Source organism: Fukomys damarensis, unplaced genomic scaffold (assembly GCF_012274545.1).
Source record: "Fukomys damarensis isolate Sample0158 unplaced genomic scaffold, DMR_v1.0_HiC HiC_scaffold_2, whole genome shotgun sequence".
Lineage (NCBI taxonomy): Eukaryota > Metazoa > Chordata > Mammalia > Rodentia > Bathyergidae > Fukomys > Fukomys damarensis.
Window position 1 is genome coordinate 44989292 of NW_022900914.1, and position 19319 is coordinate 45008610.

At 39.1% G+C, this 19319-nt stretch overlaps 1 protein-coding gene across 1 annotated transcript in view; it reads left to right on the forward strand.

Annotated features, from left to right (window-relative positions):
• The window catches only part of Antxr1 (ANTXR cell adhesion molecule 1), a 206607-nt gene that overhangs the window by 39263 nt on the left and 148025 nt on the right, over positions 1-19319 (forward strand). The window contains 5 exon segments of the mRNA XM_033764479.1: positions 10952-11033; positions 11703-11736; positions 12948-13027; positions 15089-15157; positions 16491-16571. Of these exon segments, the coding sequence (XP_033620370.1) occupies positions 10952-11033; positions 11703-11736; positions 12948-13027; positions 15089-15157; positions 16491-16571 (346 nt within the window).

Consider the following 19319-nt stretch of genomic DNA (forward strand, 5'->3'; position numbering starts at 1 on the left):
TTATTTACCACAGATGCAATAGAGATAAAATCGACTTTTTGGCAGGACCCAGCCTGGGTTCCAATCTGAGTTCCACCACCAAGTACACAGTACTTCACTTCTATAACTGTGCTTTCTCACATGGACAAGGAAGATAATAATGTCTACCATATCATGTTGTTATGAGGTATTTGAAACTTAGTGGCTGGAAAGTGCCCAGCAGAAACCCAAATACATCATAGATATTCAGGAAATGCTACTCGTTTCTTCACTTACAACCTCTCATGTGGAAAATACAAATACTATATGGAGGTTTAAAATTAATAAAGCAGCAATCAAACATATCTCTTCATCTAGCTGAAGGCAGCAAAGCAAATTTCAGCAGTGGTCAACAGAACCAAAGAATGGTGGCATACTTGTGTCCAGAGACAGTTCTCAAACTACAGAAACTTTCTCAGGTCCAACATAAATGATCCCAGTAATGGTCAATATCAGTGATGCTGATGGGTGTCTCATACTCTCAATACCTCCTTTATGGGACAACCTGTTGATCTCTGGATTCAGCACTGCCTTTGATAGGCCCTGAGAACCTCGCCGCAATTTCCAGTTTCCTTATTTGTTCCTCACTTCAACAAGTTTTTTTTTAAGTATTAAATATCAGAGGCAAGATAAAAGTATCTAAAAATGATAGTGAATACCATTAGCCACCAGCAAACTTGGAAAATAAAGTGTTAAGATAGAACCTCCTATGTACACAGAACCTGTTTCTTCTCAGTCTCTTTGGTCCGCATGGAATGTCAGCTGCATTACCGTGAACTGAAGGGACTTGATCGATCTTAGAGTCTGATGCTTTTATTTCACATTTGAGAAAACTCAAGTCCAAGGAGGCGAGTTGCATGGCTCAGAAGCGACGGAACTGGAATTCAGCCACTGAAGTCTTGCACCAAAGTCTGTGCTACTTTGAAAAGATTTTGGCACTGAAGCAATGGGAAAGGATGATATTGCTTTATGAAACAGTGTAGGTGGGAGAATGGGGACTATTCTGAATTCTGGAATACTCCAGTCTCTTAAGTTCTAGAAGGGGAAAAATCTTAAACAGAAATATGAGGAAAGAGGTAGGCATGGTGATATGTACCTATAACACCGGGGCTCTCAGAAGTTGAGGAAAGAGGATCAAGCCCAGCCTGGGAACCATGGTGACTCAGCAAGACTCTGTCTCAAAATTAAAACAAATAAGGGACTTGTGGACATAGGTCACTGTGATGGCCCTGGATTCAATTCCCAGTACCTAACAAAGAAGAAAAAACATGACAGAAATATGAGGAATAGCAACTTGTGAGGTAGGAAGCAGTGCAGAGTGATGGAAATCAAAAGAAAAAAAATATTTTTAAGTGATGGAGGAGTCACCTCTATTGTGATGCAAGAAAGTGAGTAAAATGAAGGCAGAGAAGTGACCATGGGTCAGCAATGCGTAAACATTAACACGAGAAGTTTTAGCAGTGCTATGGAGACAAAAGTCAAAGCAAAATGATCAAGGGTCTTCAATTTTAAAATGAAACATAGAGACATTTTTGTCCCTTTCTCTTAAGGGAAGCACCCCAAACTAGGAAAACCTGAAACAAAGCACAGTGCCCATCATTGAGGACACCAAGAAATATTTGAACTGCAAAATCACTGTATATGAAGATAGAAGGAGGAGTGGCAAATGATGTAACAATGTGGAGAAAAGTCAAATGTAGCCAAACTTCACTGAATACTAGAAGAAAGTTCCCCTTGGGCCAGGGATTTAGATCAGTGGTTCTGCCACCTGCCTTGAAAGTGCAAGGTCCTGAGTTTGACCCCAGTCCAAAAGAAGAAGAAAAAGAAAGTCCCCATCAGGAAAGACGGGGAATAGAAGAAGCAAATTTGAAGTGTATTATGAAGAAAGATGCAAATAAGTAAGCCAATAACTAGAGGAAGTTGTCAAGTCAAAGAGGACATTCTCCTTAAGACAAGAAGTACTAGAGAAGTGCTGGTATTTTTCTTCTTACTGGAGACATATGTATAGTCACAAATATTTAGAAATAACCTGTATAGCATGTCTGCTTCTGGTTAAGGATATAGAGGGATGTAAAAAACCTTCATTTCCATGGTCAACCAGAAGAGCCAAGACAAAATAAAATTCATATGTTTCCATGAGGCTGGCAAAGGCACAGGAAGCACTGATGAACTGAATTATAGGGAAACAGGCCTTTTATAGCTCATCAGAGATCTGCTGAAACCTCCATGCTTGAGGTTGGATGCCTAGTTTGGGAATGGGCAGTTGGAAGAGTTGGTCTGCTGTGGACAGAGACTTTGCAGGGACAAAGCTGAAACTTAGACAACAACGAGTGCATGGCAGATGGATTAAGATCTGAAATGAAAAATCTCTCAGCTTTGCAATCCCCTCTCCATACACATGCACATCTGCATTTTTCCAAGAAAATAACAGTGAAACTGACTAAAAAGTAGAAATCACATAAAAGTAGAAATAATCATATGGATTCTCGTACTCTTTGGATTCTGGAGTCCTACCGGAGGTGCATGGAAAGGTCAGGCAAAAACATCTGAAGCTGCCCCTGATCCCCTCCAAGCTCAAATACAGAAAGATCACAAAGGTAGGGAAGAGCAGAAGGCCAAGGGTTGGACTAATAACAGGGAGCACGCTCTAATTAAAGCTGCAGCCCATCCCAAGCACAGTCCAACTCAAGGAGGAAGCTAATGAGCAGCTTCTCACCCAGCTCACAAGGAATGAAAGGCTTACTCTGCAGTGAGCAAACACAACAAATCAATCTTATACCTAAATCCCTACCGCCCTTTTATATACACAGTGTAGAAAACACAATTAAAAGATTAGGCATATGGGAAGTAGCAAGGAAATATGACCCTTAATAAAGAAAAATGAAGTCATAGAAGGAATGCACAGAGAGCTCAATTATTGGAATTAGGGTCTTTGAGCACTGATTATAAAAATATAAAGAATTTATGAGAAAAGATGAATATAAGGAGGGAAGACAGAGGATATCAAAAAGAAGAACTCAAAAAGAGCAAACGAAATGAAACTGAAAAATACAACATCTGAAAAAAATTGATTAGGTGGATTTAAAAAGCAGATAAGACACTGCAGCAAAGGGATAATGAATTTATAAACAAGTGAGCAGGAATTATCCAAACAAAGGGAAAAAGAGAAAAATTTTTAAATGGAAGGAAGAAATGAACCAGATCCTTTGACTTGCGGGATAATATCAAATGGTTTAATTAATATATGTGTTATTAGAATACCAAACAGAATTTCACATACAGATTCAAGAAGACCTCTGAGAAGAAACATTTCTGAAAAACGGTAAAAGCAGTCAAAGGGAACACAGAAAAGACCTATTGCAAATAGAGAAACAACATTGAGAGTAACAACTCCCTTTCATCTGAAAAAAATCACATGCAGTCCAGAAGTCAAGAAACTGATTACCTTTAAAGGGATGAAAGGAAAAAAACTGAAAGTTTGGTATTCAGCTAAAACAACTTTAAAACTGAAGGAAAAATTGGACTGGGAATTTAGCTCAGTAGTTCCACCACCTGCCTCACAAGTGCAAGGGCCTGAGTTCCATCCCTGGTACCAAAAAAGAAAAAAAGAAAAAAAAAGAAGGAAAAAAACTGAAGACAAATTTTTTTAAAAATTTCCATTACATGATAAGAGAATCATCACCAGCAAATTTATACTATAAAAAGTACACACTAAAGAAATTCTGCAGGCCAAATGAATAATGCCAGGTGTAAACTAGATGTAAAAAAAAAGGGGGGGTACCTGAAATTATCAATATATAGGCAAATATAAAAGAATATTGTGCATCTTTTCTTAATTATATGAAAAGACAATTGGCTCTTTAAATCAGAAATGACACTGAACACTAGTCATGCCCCACTCTACTCCTATACCTCTACCCATGGTTATGTTACCATGGCTACATTTCCCCTGGCTTCAGTATGGAGTGGAAATTTTCAAAAATAATTTGTAAGTTTTAAATTGCATGCCGGAGCAGTGTAATGAAATCTTGCATAGTCCCATTTCTTCCCACCTAGGATGTGAATCATCTTTTATCCAGTGTATACATGTTACATATGCTACTCTCCCATTTTTCACTTAGTGGCTGTCTCAGTTTTCAGATTGCCTGTAATGACATCAGTGCATGTATTAAAATATCCCTTATTTTATTTACTAATGGTCCTGAAGTACAAGAACAGTGATACTGGTTATTTTAATATGCCAAGGAAAAATATTTAAATGCTTCTTTTTGATGGAAAGATGAAAATTCTCCACTTCCTAAGTGAAGAAAAAAATTATGTGCTGAAATTTCTAAGATCTATGGTAAGAACAGATCTATTCGTGAAATTGTGAAGAAGGAAAAATAAATTCATGCTAGTTTTGCTGTCACATCTCCAAAGTATATGATGAGTGCTTAGTTAAGATGGAAAAGGCATTAAATTTGTAAGTGGACGCCATGAACGGAAAACGTTTTCCAAATGATAACAAGATGCTCGTCAGAAAGCACTGAGTCTGTCAGTGGTAGGGAATCTGTGGTGCACGAGCCAGAACAGGTCAGCTGTTAGCTCTGAAAGCTGTCAAAGATTCACTCACCATCACTGGTCTATACGGAGACTTCAGCAAGAGATCTCCTGAAAAGAATGACACTGTGCCACCCCACACTGTAAATAAGGGATGATTACACAGGTTGGAGAATGTTTGGATTGAAAAATATCAAAATGAATGGACAGGCTGCAGAGGAAAAACCAGTCTACATAAGCTTCAGAACTATTTGAGGTTTCAGGCACCCACTCAGCATCTTGGAACATATCACCGAATGACAAGAAGACAAACTACTCTAACTTGGACTTTAATATAAACACGTAAATAAAATGTAGGATAATAACAGCAGAATGGATGAAATGTCATACGAATTCATAATATGAAATGGCTCTTTTCTTTAATGAGATGTGGTGTAATACTGTTATGTCTGCCCATGGTGAAATAAAGATATGTATTGATATTGTTGCTGTCCATAGAGTAACTGTTAAAGAAGAAGGAAAAATGGAAAGGGGAGAAAGAGGAGGAGGTAACGATGACATACAGTTTTATGTTTTTAAAAAGGCAATAGATGGTGTTATGTTAAAAAAAAAGACTTGATCAATGCATAAGAATGTAGGAAAGGAGAAACAACAGAATTGACCATTACAAAGTTAACAGCAGGATACCAACCATATCAACATATTAAAAATAAGATAAACTAATATCCAATGAAAACACAAAGAAAGGCACAATAGACAAGCAAGAGTCAGCATATCTTTAATCTATTGCTATCTAGAAAAAACACCCTACATGTTTATGGTGTGAAATAATACTAGCCTATGCTGGTTTCAACTGCACTTATGCAGCTGTATTTCATTGTGTAATCAGCCAGGGATTGGGCTCAGCTAGGAAAGATACTGTGTTTATGACAGATGAGGGCCTCTCTGTCAGGATGGCCTTTTCTTCTCAAGGAGAGCTAGAAGACCAGGTAGCTGCCACATTCCAAGAAGGCAAACCTCAAAGCACAAATGTTGACATAGTCTCTGATTTCCTTGTGCTTACATGAACAAAATCATAAATCTCAGGGCTAAAGCAAGTTGCAGAACCCAGGTGCAGGCTACACAAGGGCAGAAATACTGGGAGATGTGCTCTCTGGAGGCATGAGTATAATTGTCTACCACAGACAGTTATACATGGGTTTTAAATATAGATGTGGAGTGATGTTTAAATGAAAAACTAGAAAAAGATGCACTATGCAAACACTAATCACTAAAAAAAAAAAAGTTAGACTGGAAACCACAAAGCTCAAAGTTAAGTATTTTAAAAGACCAAATTAATAAACTCCCAGTAACATTAATGTTTAAAAGAGGAAAGAAAATACAACTTATAAATACAGTAATATCTGAAATGAAAGAGGGGATATTACCACAGATCTGACAAGTGTTAGAAAATAAAGGAATATTGTGCACAACTTTATAGAAATAAATCCAACAATTACAAAGGAACAAAATCTGTGCATATACATACAACATATAAATTATACTAGTTCAAGATACACAGATATATAGGGGGAAAAAAAGGAGAGTAAAGAGGCCAGGGATTTAGCTCAGTGGCGCTGTACCTGCTGCAAGGTCCTGAGTTCGATCCCAAGTACTGAAAAAGAGCTTTGGTTCAGCCTTGAATCTTATTATCATAAAGCATCTTGGCCTATCTTCAGGTAGGAGTCCCAAATAAATCATGATCTATATACATTATAACAAATAATTACAGTGTTGTAGAACTTTATGATCACAATTGTAACAGCAAAGGGCCTTTAATCTGTTTTCTGTCCAATATGTTGTTTTTCTTAATCAACAACTGGATCTAGAAGGCCATTTGAAAATGTTTGAAAGTAGTATTAGTGGTAATAAATAGTGTTATATGTTTACAAGTTGAGACTTCAAAGCCAACAACTGCAAGTCATTTAAGAAATATCTAATTCCAAAACAAACAAACAAACAAAAGGGGCTGGGAATTTAGCTCAGCAGCTTGGTGGCCTGCCTCACAAGTGCAAGGACCCGAGTTCAATCCCTGGTACAAAAAACAAAACAAAACAAACAAACAAAGAAAGAAATGTCTAATTCCACAGAAGCTTTTAAAAATGCACATTGTAGAGTGATGCTAGGTTATTTTTAATGATGGTGGAGGTTGTTTTATAGAACAAAAATATGACTGATGTATAACCCCAAAGATTTTGCAGTGGCAGCATCAGTAAGATACATAAAGCCTGAATTGCTTCTTAATGTGCTTGTATATGTTAATCAGAAAATATTATCAAAATGTCACCATACAACTAGAATCTTGGAAAGAATCTTCCTAAAGGATAGAAAAAGTCTCAGGACCAGAAAAAGTCCAGTGGACATTGTGACTGATTCTCTCCACATACTACCTCTACAGACCAGAGTACAGATAGAAGCATAGTATAGACTCAAACAGTAGTAGTGGCAATGAATGAATGCACGATGCATCCAAACTGGAACCATTTATTTAATGATAGCACTACCCATCCTTCAGTATCATGGGGGTTGCAAAAGCAGCACAAGACATCTGGCCTGAAAACCCTTAACTTCTAAGCAGGAACACTGGCAGACATGTGAAACCACCAAGAAAAATAGGACCTTTTAATAGCAGCCTGTCTTGTAGGATTCCCAGCCAGTCTCATTTCCCAGGAAGATTACATTGCATTTGGTAATCACTGAGTTCCCAGAGAGGTTCTTATCATCTTTTGAAAGACCTCTCTACCAACTTTCTCAGTTTCTGAGAAAGAATAAAGAAGAAACCTGTATTAATAGTTCAAATGTCCCAGAGCCACAATTCCCATGAAACTATAGCTTTTGTCTGTCTAGATGTTGTTGGTGCTTAGAGAAGGGGCAAAGGAATAGGAAGGAGGGGGCATAAGTTACTTGATCTTTTAAGATATCGCTATAGCAGAGAAGTTGTGATAACTCTTTGTAACTAGCGAGTTCCTGTCTTGCCAGACACAGAGCATCAAGGATGAGAACATTTTCCAAAACAGCCTTTGTTTGTTCTGGTATCAAAAACTTTAGAAAGCTCAAGAAATACTTGTAAAGGAAAGGAAATAGGCTTACAGAAAAATACCCAAGTTCCCAGACTTTATTTGGCAGGGAAAAAAGAGAGTGAAGCCAAGGAACCTTTACCACACCCCCAATATGCCTTTTTAAACCCTCTTTTTTAAGCTTTAGCCTTAACACAATATTCCAGTTTTAGTGTTACCCAAATGTACCATTTGTCTGTGACTAAAGAATAAGATCATATTTACTTTTAATGCCCAATCTTTTCTTACCTGATTGTCAGAAATTAGCCTTCTTCCCCATAGCATCCCCCGCTATTTTGAGATTCCACAATGCTATTTCTGTATGCTCAGGAATAGACTCTGACTTTGCTATCCTAGCCTCTCCCTCTTGGCATCTTGCTACTGCCTCTGTTGCTGGCACCCTCAAGGAACTGCCAACCCATATGTCAGTGTTGCCTCCAGCCAGGTGACTGCTAGTGTGCGCACACACACGTGAACACACATGCATGGCCCTGGTGGGGGACACATATTGCTCTTATCTTTATCTTTCCTTCTAATGCATGAGATATTCTCCTTTCTCTTTATCAAAGAAGATTTGAAATTAAACTATGCCTTTTTGGTGGATGATATTAAAATAGTAGAGGTAATGTCAGACATACAACACAGAGAGATTGATTTCAACAACCTTAAAGGTCCAGACTTGCCCGGTAGTAAGTTACCAGTCAGCTTCTGCTTAGTCTTCCTGCATATGGCCAAGTAAAGCTTATCCCTTCTCCAAAACTGACCTCTTCTCAGGATGATTAATGGAGACATCTGTTCCCACCAACCACAACTTTAATAAGTATTTGCTGACTGGCTGCTATGTTCTGGCCACTCTAAAAGACACAGAAGATGTGATGGGGTCCCAAAAAGGGATGCCCTGTCCTGATGGAGAGGACAGGAGAGAGTCTAGAACTGGAGAGAAAAGAAACTATACAAACAATTATAGAGTCAAATGTTAGTACTTATAAAATGGCCTAATTTCTATGAAGGAAAAAGAATGGGTGCCATGAGAAAATCTAACACAGGGAGATCATTTGGATTGGGGAAGATAAGACCACTATGAGAAATTGACATTTAAATTGGAACTGAGTAAGGATGAGCCCCGCGATAAGTTTCTTAGGCAGCACAGACTGCTGGTATGAAAGATCTGTCAGAGAAAGGGCTTTGAGGAGACCAGAATAACTGAAGAGAAGCAAGTGGACGGAGGTAGAAGAGGAGGCTGAACAGGGCGGGAGGAGCCATCCTGTGTAGGCATTGCAAGGCCACGGCAAAGACCAGGCTGTCTCAAGTATGATAAGCTGTTATTGAAGGGTTCTGAGCAGGGGAGAGAGTGGCATTATTTGGTGTATACTTTAAGAAGACTGGCAGCCACACAAGGAGTAAAATGAAGAGGAACAAGTAGACAGGGGAGGAGCTACTACTATAAGCAAGATACGGTAGCTCAGATGATGGTATTGTACAGCTAACTGGAAGATGCAGAGTGGATCTGTGTAGCATGTGACATGGGCCCAATCCTGAATTTGGACAGGTTTTGGCCTCCTGTTCTTTTGACCAAACAGCTGCTGTGTGGGAAGAAACAGTCGGAGAGTCAAACAATACTATGCGCGGAAGAGAAGCAGTCCCTTTGTTTGAAGTAGAAGCAACATAGTTTGCTGCAGGTGGATGTGGAGACATGGAAGGAGATAGAAAAGTCATCTAAGTCATAGAACAAGGAGGCTCCCAATTTCTGACCTGAGATGTTGGGTGTGTGATCTAATATTGGACACTCACAAGACAGACAAACAATAGTCAGTGTATTTCTCAAATTGTGAGTGATGTGGCTTTAAATATCCCACTTGAGAAGCATCAGAAGCCTGGAGATAGATCTGGGCTGAACCCTTTTCAGTTTGTCTTTAAAATTTCCCAACCACCTGGCCATATAGCTGCACCTATGGCTGGCCACCCATCAGATCTCGCTTTACAGAAGGCTAATTTTTTCATTAGAGTTTCTCCCCAGGCAGTTGCCAGGATAAATTGGTAATGGTTCATTCATTGATTCAATCATTCAGAGCTAGGCACACTGTAAATACCCAGCTTGTGTGGCTGTTGCTCTTCACTGATGCAGGTGCTTTTGAGAGCTTAGCACTTCAAGACAGCTCCAGGCTAGGAGGTTGCTTTCCAGAGTAGAAAGCCTTTGTTGAATCAGAAGGATTTGACTTCAAGTCTCTGCTCTCCTATTTAACCTCTCTGAGCCCAAGTTTTTCCACCTGTGACATGGGGACAATAATACCCATGTTTAGTGATTACCATGTGGTGAAATCAGAAATCTTTGAGCAGTACCTTGTATATAGTGGATGCTCAGGAAGTGAAAGGTTCTGCCCCTACTCAGAAAGAAGCTTCCCTTTCTAATTGAAATACTATGTTTCTACCTTACACTACTAGAGAAACCTGAGAGGGAGTAAGGCAACTTCGAACCCCTTCATAGGTTTGTGAATGACGTTTTGTTGATCAATAAGTTTTATTGGCACTCTCTTGGCTTTCTTGGCACAGTATGCAACTGTTTAAAAGCTAACACAAATGTGGGCATCTTACACTCTAGAGAGAATGGCCCACCAGGATTTCCTTTGAGCTCCAAACCACTCACTTTCGCCACTGCCAGTTTCACTTTTCCCCTTGCCATCTTGCACCTCCTCTTCCTTCCTCTGCTGTCACCTTGAGCAACCAGAGTAAGGAAACACAGGCACCGGCCCATAGAAAACACTTTGGATTGTCCTAGAAAGCTTCCATTCCTTGGTTATTTTCAGTGTTCAATGCATGGTTTCATTTGGCACAACTGTGCACATAGCAGTTTGTTCCAGATGCCTCCTGTTCCTGCTGCATCCCTGTGGTAGCCTTCCCCTGGCTTCTTGGTCCTGGCCTCCCTCTGGCTCAGAGGAACTATTCACATCTTTGTCTGAATTGATATGTGGCCCCTTGGAAGCAGTTGCATTTTAAGACTCATTTCCAGCATAGAATGAAAACTGTCCCTGTTGTGGGGAAGGAAAACTTTCACATACAAGTGGGTCCCTGCAGCTGGGTTCTTTCCCTCAATCCTTGAAATCCCACTCATCCTATGCTATAGCTGACCCTGGATGGGTAGTATAATACAAAGACCTTCTCTCTGGTGACTTTTGGGGGACTGTTGGGGGTAATACATCAGTATCCGTGGAAATAAGACCAGTACACATCACTACCAACAGCATACCATTTTTACTTAAAATTGCTCTACTAAAACTAACAAGAGTATCTTTGGATTTCAGGGAACAGATTCGTCAAGGCCTAGAAGAACTCCAGAAAGTTCTACCAGGAGGAGACACTTACATGCATGAAGGATTTGAAAGGGTAATTTTAAAACAGTTCTAAGCTCCAACTACAACGAGTGTTATTGAAATGTCAACAAAAGATGGCTCATGCAATAAAGCATGTGCATTAAGGGAACTGAACAACAAACACCCAGTAGAAAGAAAGTATAATTTTTGTCCTGATAAACTTGTCCAAACTGTGTATATTGATAGCTGTATCCAGCAAACTAAAGAAAGGTTATTTTCCTCCTTTGGCTAACACTAATGATTTGTTAGTGGATGATTGGGTGTCACTCATGAGACACGCCCCACACAAGTCCCCTCAATTCCCAAAGTGACCTTTGCTGGGCTGGGGATTTAGCTCAGTAGTTCTCCTGCCTTCCTCGCAAGTGCAAGGACCTGAGTTTGATTCCTGTTACCAAAAAAAAAAAAGAGTGACCTTTGCTGAATGGCAGCATCAATGGTTGAGACAGAATTCTGGTGTCTTTAAGGGATAAAGGGCAAGGCTCTGAGAAGCAAGACATCAATCCATGTTTACATTACATGTGAGATAACTATACCTGAATATTATCCATAGGCATCATTGTGTGAGGCCTGTATGAATTATATAAAGAACCAAGACTGCCCTGGCTGCCAGCCCACTATTCAATATGCTATTTGGAGTGGCAAACAGTGGTTAAATGTCTAATGGCTTGTTCATATTTTTCAGGCCAGTGAGCAGATTTATTATGAAAATAGTCAAGGTAAGATGAGAGTATAAACTACCATTATGAAATGTTTAATGATATTCTTTGTTTCTGAGAAGGTGTCTCGTAATTTCATGTTTTAAAATAGGTGTATGATATTGTCAGTAATCCTTGGACACACACCTCATCACAAAAAAACGCATGGAAAGATGACATGTTCCAAGTCAAATTCTACTCTTCTGTTAGTGCCGAGTTATAATATAAAAGTAGTTAAGATTCCATATGGGCACAAGCTGCAATTCCTAAGAATAGCTTTGCATGTTGAATTTATTAAATTAATAAATACTTGGCTTGATTTCTAAAATCTTGGATTTTTGTGTCAAATCTAATTATCTTGTCTTTCTCTAATTTCCAAGTATCTTTATTGCTGTGAATTGGATAAGTTATTTAAATCAAGTTCAGTCTAAACTTTTCTTTGTTTAAACGAAAGAATACAAAAGACAGTCTTGGTAGAATACCCAGTAATAGAAATAATAACTATTATTATGATTATTTTAGCTATTAGTATCACAACTTTCATGGTTATTATTTCTGTATCTCAGACAAATCTCTTAAAAGGCTACACTTAATATAATAGTGGGGGAAGTAGGGATTTTCCTCCTTAGACCTGTAGACGTATCTACTTCCTGTTTGTTTTAAACTGCACCAAGTAGAACAGACCCAGTATCAACATCAAAACTTGCTAAAATAAATCAGCTATGAGCAAAGTTACTAGAAGTCTAAGTACGACTGAAAGAATTCTAATAGTTCTAGCCAACTGCTGTAATACTTTCAGTCAGCTTGCAAATCATGATGACTATTAGTTTTTGCCAAGCTGTCTTCAAAGGATAGTGTTGGGGTCAACTACAGCACGTGAGAAGGACCAAAAAAACCCAGGTGGTAGGGTTTGATCTCAGGCCTGGGTGACAGTCATATGGACTGTTCACAGAAAATAATTACCCTTGGTTTACTGGAGGCACTTCTATCCTATGAGTTCAGTGACCATTTGACCAGATCAGATTCAACGGTTTGTCGAGATAAGGCTAAAAATTTCAGAAGCCAAACCTTTCCCCCTTTAGCCTGTCTCTGTGGAAGCATTCTTCATGCTGGAGTTCTTCACGCTATTGACTTTAGGGGGTTGAATTTACAGGAGACAAAAATCCAAGGGCTGAGGGAAAGTTTCTCAAGTGAGGCAGGAAGACTGAGTTGGTCTGTGTTCTCTTGAGCAGGATACCGGACAGCAAGTGTCATCATTGCTTTGACTGATGGGGAACTCCATGAAGATCTCTTTTTCTATTCAGAGAGGGAGGTAAGCAATGGTTTGGCCAGTGTCTAGACACATACCTGGGAGGTTGAGGGCATAGCTCAGTGCTAGAACATGTGCTTGGCCTGCCAAAGATCTGAGTTCGATCCCCAAAGTGCCCCCATGCCCCCGCAAAAGAAACTGGGAAATAGGGTTTCTCTCCAAAGTGGGCTGCACTGTGCACTTGGTTAAAGAGATAGACATTCTCTATAAAACACTTGCAAAGTGTTTTATATGTAAAAATAATCAAAATAATTCATTTCTAAAAGTGATTTTTCATGTCTTACATGTAGTATGTGTTTTCCCTTTCAAATTTTGTGCATGTTATTCTGTTTGGAAGGATAAAAATATATATACCATATCTTTACTAAAGGCATTGCATTGCTTTAACAGCTTTTAAATGTCATATATCACTTTTAAACAGAAAGCATTGGTACCATTTTCCCTTTATTTTCCCTCCTGTTTTCTACTAAAACAACAGAAGGGGAAAGAAGTGCTTGAAATATGTTCAGAGACAATCTTGTCAGAATGTCCTAATCTTTGAGACTCTCATTCTAAAAGCCAAAATTGAGTAAATTGAGTAGCAGTTGGTTGTCAATTATAATCTCCCTTCTGTGTTTCTTCTTTCCTTTTTTATGTTCTTTACAAAAAAAAAAAAAAAACAAAAACAAAAACTCCCGAATACAAGTAAAAGAGTTCTATAAAGAAAGCTTCTTGTTTGTGTAATTGGACTTAGGAAAAGAAGTTTACTCAAAAACTGCAAGTTATGTTACACTTAGGAAATCCTTTGCATTTATTTGAGCTATATGCACCATGGGGCTAAGGAGCCGAGCTAACCATAGGAATGTATTGAAGTGTTGTTTGTGACACAGGTTTGTTCAGGCCAAATTAAAAGACAAACACGGGAGAGTAAAAGACGCGCAGTGAGGGAGGGAGATGCTGAGCTCTGAGGGAAGTTAATCATAGTATTCCACTTACCTCGAGCTCATGACTGCTGTTTAAATTCAGCTGTCTCTGTAAGTATGAAGTATATACTCGTTCATTCTGAGGTAGCTGAGAAGCTGGCAAGTGCCAGGCAGGTTGCTGGGCACTAGAGACACAGAGGTGGATGGCACACTGTTGCTGCCTTTGTGGATCTTACCATGAACTATAGTCTGCTTTAATTATTCCTCCCTTCTCTCACTGGTAGAGGATTCAGCACGGGGACACACACAAGCCATATGACACACTGCCCTGAGTATGTGGGAAATAATACATTTCTATATTCTGAGGTTGAAACTATGCAATGCTAATGCCAAATGGCTTATTGGGGTGCTAAATAATGGCCAAATAAAGTAAAAATCCTAATAAGGAAGTAACTGAAAATAAAGGATGAATGTTGGTGGTTTAAAATAAGGATCAGTAAAAAGGAATTTTAGGTATGGTCCATACAGACTGGGAAAAAATACTCAGAATGCCAACTCTAGTAAAGAAACCTGAAAAAAAGAAAGCTAGATATATAAAGAAACTGAATCTTTCCATTCTTTATTATTCTTTAGGAAGCCCAGTTACAGAAGTGCCGTAGAGTTGTTGCACATAAAACTGGTGTTAGACTGACTCTAAAAGTTTGATTTGTCTTGAAAGCAGCAGGAAATATTTCCAACATGAAGATTTATTGTAATTTGTCTTAGCATGTACTTTCTCTTGACTCTCACCTTTCAAGCCTGTTTATCAAGACTCTACTTCACTGGAGTTTTCTCAATACTTTCTACTGAACTAATCACTCTCCTCCCAAAATATGATAATATGTGGTGTTAACTAGAGTAAGAGCCTCTTAGGAATGGGGATCGCTTTCCTCCAGTGTGGTACCTGGCACATGGTTGGCACCCAAATACCTTGCTGTTGAAGTTAGCCTGGAAAATCCAACAAGAGTGCATTTTTCGGGCCAGGGATTTAGCTCAGCAGTTCGGTGGCCTACCTCGCAAGCACAATGACCCCAGTTCAATCCCCGGTACTTAAAAAAAAAAAAAAAAAAAGAGTGCATTTTTCCACTGCCTCTCTCTAATGATCTTTGTTTCTTTGACCCAGGCCAATAGATCCCGAGATCTTGGTGCAATCGTTTACTGTGTTGGTGTGAAAGATTTCAATGAAACACAGGTATGATGGTGGATTTCCTCAGGTTGGGGTACATAACGAACTTCATGAATATTGGAAAACCTGTGCATTCTGTAGAGAGGATGCATCAGTAAGATAAATATCCCTTAGATAGGCTACTTTTCCAGAAATGTTAGGCAGGAAGAAATTATTGGTGTATGATGTGGTCATTCTCTGAAGCACTTGGGATCTTTAGCATGGACCTTCCAAGCAGCATCTTTCTCAGGTGACGTTCCCAGCAAGAGTAAATTGACACAATCTGAATTATCTTGAACATTTATTTTCTTTGCATTTAATTTGACAAGTATATTTTTATTTAAATAATACATATTCCCGTTGCCTATTAAAAATCCAACACATTGTTCAACACAAAATATGGAAATAACTGGACAAGTGGAACAAAAAGTGTACAAACACATACAATCAATTTTGAGAAACGAAATCTTCCTCAATATAGTTCATAATTTCTTTTTGTTATAATGGCATAGGGAAATGCTTATGGTATGGAAATGCTCATATTGTCGATTGAATAAAATAGGGTAGTAAAGTAGTGAAAAGAGTATATGCCCACTTATACCTAATATGCACATATTTGCATTAAAAACTACTAAAGATTATATTTCAAGCTGTCAATAAAGACAGAGGAAAGGATTGCGAATGATTTTTCTTTTTATTTTAACTTTCTTAGATTTTCTAAAGTTTTCACAATGAGAATGTGTTATTTTTGCAGTCAGTAAAAACAAAAAAGGGTACTTTTAAATACGTGCACACTGGCATGGACTGACTGTAACAATCGCAGAACTACACAAAGATCTTAGGTAGAAAAACTCACAGATCAGCTTCTCCTTGTTCCCTTTTCTTTATGCTTGGTTTGGGTGAATGGTTGGGGTCTCTATTCATTGGCATTGCCCAACACCAAAGCCTGAATTTATTTTTTAAATTGCTCTGAAAGGAAACTTGAGTCTGCTTTGTTCAAATAAAGTTGCCAACAGGAATTTGGGTGAATGGGAGAAAAATGAGCCAATGGCATGTCCCCAAATCCATAAATATACCGGCCCAGGCCAAATATTCATCCAGCTGGGTAATCTTACCTCTGCCTCCAAGGAGAAAAGTATTAAAACAAATGTAAAAGCTGGAGCCGCCCTTGGGCCTGCTCCAAGGGAGACACTGGTAAGCTCTTTACTGCCGCAGACCCTTCGCGGAGGGCCCTGAGCTCAGTGAAAGTCTCAAAGTCCTCTGGGCTCTAGATGGAGGTGGGAAGCCCAGACAGTCACTTTATTTCCTTGTCCACATCCACTGACGTGTCTCGTGTGTGCTTGTGTTTGCACGTTTGCAGCTGGCCCGGATTGCGGACAGTAAGGATCACGTGTTCCCCGTGAACGACGGCTTCCAGGCTCTGCAGGGCATCATCCACTCTGTGAGTAGAGCACATCCCCCAGGGGGGACGGGGTTGGCAGACACTTCCGGTTCCCCATCCACGTTAAATTCCCCCGTTCCCTCTCACAGAGGCTGGTGTTTTTCTGCCTCAGAGAACACTCCTCTCTGTGTCTGCTGCATACTCTGTCTCCCTCTGGCCTGGCCTGCTGTTCTATTCTCATACTCCTGTGCCAGCTCTTCCCAGCAATGAAAAGTTAAAAGCTGAAAGGGACCCTGTGTGGGCTGTGAGCCAAACTTCAGGCAGCCTCTCAGTTCTCCTGCTGGGCAGACTGGTGGCTGGTCATTTGCATTTGACCGACCCAGCTTTCCTGGGTGTGACTGTCTGCGAGCTGCCTTTGGAGCATTAGCAGGCTAAACCTGTGTTACCTGGCCAGGAGAGGCAACTTATATCCCCTGAAATCACCTGGATTTTTTTTTTTAATTACAGTGATTATTGATGAACATACCTGCTATCCTTCCAAATTAATAGCTACCTACGGCACATGAATCATTTCCTCTTCCACTTCCCATTCTCATCATGTGACAGACATTAATATCCGCTTTCCCAGATCCTCTAAATTCTCTTAATATGTACAAAAAATCACCTGGGAGTCATGTTTGTAGTACCAATTCTTAGGCCCTATTCCCAGAAGATTCTTTTTCAGTCGATTGGAGTTGAATCCAAGGAATGTGCTTGTTTTGAATCAACATTTAAAAAAAAAAAATAAGTGGACCAGGTATACTTTTAGAAGATTGATATATGTGACTATATAAATTTTGAAAATTGTGAAACATAATCCTGCATCAGGTAAGAAATTCCTATCTTAAATATATACAAATTTGTTTTATTCCAAATGTATTTGTTGGCAAGGACCAAGAACCCCTTCAAACTATCTTGACCAAAAAGTGGGAATTATTGAAAGGGTAGAAAGGTATCAGACTCAGTGATGGGTTCACATATGCGGGAACCCAGCTTGAGATTTCTGGGGTCACTGTGAGGCACACACAATAATGTAAGCAATACAAACTCCAATACCACATAAAACAACAACCCAACAAGTGAAACATGACTAAGCAGGATTTGGGGCTGACGGCGAAGCTTCTGGAAGCTCAGAGGTGGATTCTTCTGGGTGGGAGCCTTCATGAGAACGTTGAAGAGATGACAATCACTGAAAGATTAGTGGCCAGGAGGTGGGTGTTACCAGCGGAGAGGTGGCACGACCTTGGCCTCCTCTCAGAGCACATTCAGGGAATGATAATGATAACATCTGACTGTCTGGTAGGAGTCTCAGGAGTAATGGAAACGAACTTGGACATTAGGTTGGAACAACTTTGCAAGAGCCTTGAAAGAGTTTTGACTTCAGTTCATAGGCAATGGGTGGTATCGCTGAAGCATTTTTTTAACTTTTACGTTTTAATCATTGTGCAATAAATGTACTTCTTAATGGAATACTGTGTGAGATTTCAATACATGTATATGATGTGGACTGATCAAATCGGGGTAATTAATGTTTCCAGCACTGCATCATTTCTTTATGTTTGGAGCCTTTAATCTCCTCTCTTTTATCTCTTCATAAAATAATTGAAACATTTTTAACACATGACAGGCGATATTTAAGAAAAGAGTTATTGGCTGTGTCTGCAGTACATAGACAGAAGAAGACTCCAGAGGAAGTAGCCCAATCAGGAGGCTGAGACAGTAGACTTTCCTTTCAGATAGCTGGATTCTAAACAAGGACATATCTTTTTTCTGTTCAAAGGTTCTTATGAGCCACATGACTAACATTATTCAAGAGTGGTTGGTTCCTACACAATAATTGGAATCTTTTTATCTGTGTAAAGCAGTGTTGTCATCGAATATTTTAGCCCTGACAATTCTCCCAGGCTCAACATGAGCCCGAATGTTTGTAAAGCTCCCTTCATGCTCAAATAGAAATAACTCCAAGGATATGTTAGAAGTTTTAGCACAACCGTGTACTCAAAAAGGAAAGAAAAATAATTCAAGACTTCATTCTCTAGACTTTTAGATGAATGATAAATAACGTTCTTATGAGGTTTTTATCTGGAATTTATACTAGTAGTTTTGATCCTGCCAATACCCCAAACCCATGTTTATGGCAGTTGTTAATTTGTTTGCTTGGACAGAGAAACAAAGCAAAACATCGTATAGCTCATCTTTCTTAAATCAGACAGAAATAATTATGGTCTAAAAGTTGGCTAACTATTTTTCAGAAGTAGGTTTATTTCCCCTTTATGATATTAAAAATAAAGCCCTTGTTTTTCCTCCATGTGAAGGCTCTGTTCTAGCTTATTCCCATGGATATTGTTCTGTTATTTTCTCGTAATAAAATAGGACTGGCTTAATTATCCAAAATTAAGATTGCCAAGCAGCTTCTAATAGACTCATATGGTTCATAAAGTTTTCTGCCCATTAAGACTGGATTTTCAAACCTGAAATCAAGACACAAGGCTAATTCTTATTCATTGATCAAATATTCATTGAAAAACCTTTCATGGCAGGCTCTTACCATTCATTTATAAGGGAATTGGATGCAGACCCTGTCCAAGTAGACTTTACAATCTAATGGGAAAGACACAGAAAAACAAGTAAGGAGGTACATAATTTAAATTGTGATAAATGTTCTAAAGTAAATAGCCTATGCAGAGATTAAGAGTGAACAGGTTCACTTCACTGGCTCCTGTGAAGAGACGACATAAAGGATAAAAAAGAACAGTCCATTGGAAAAGC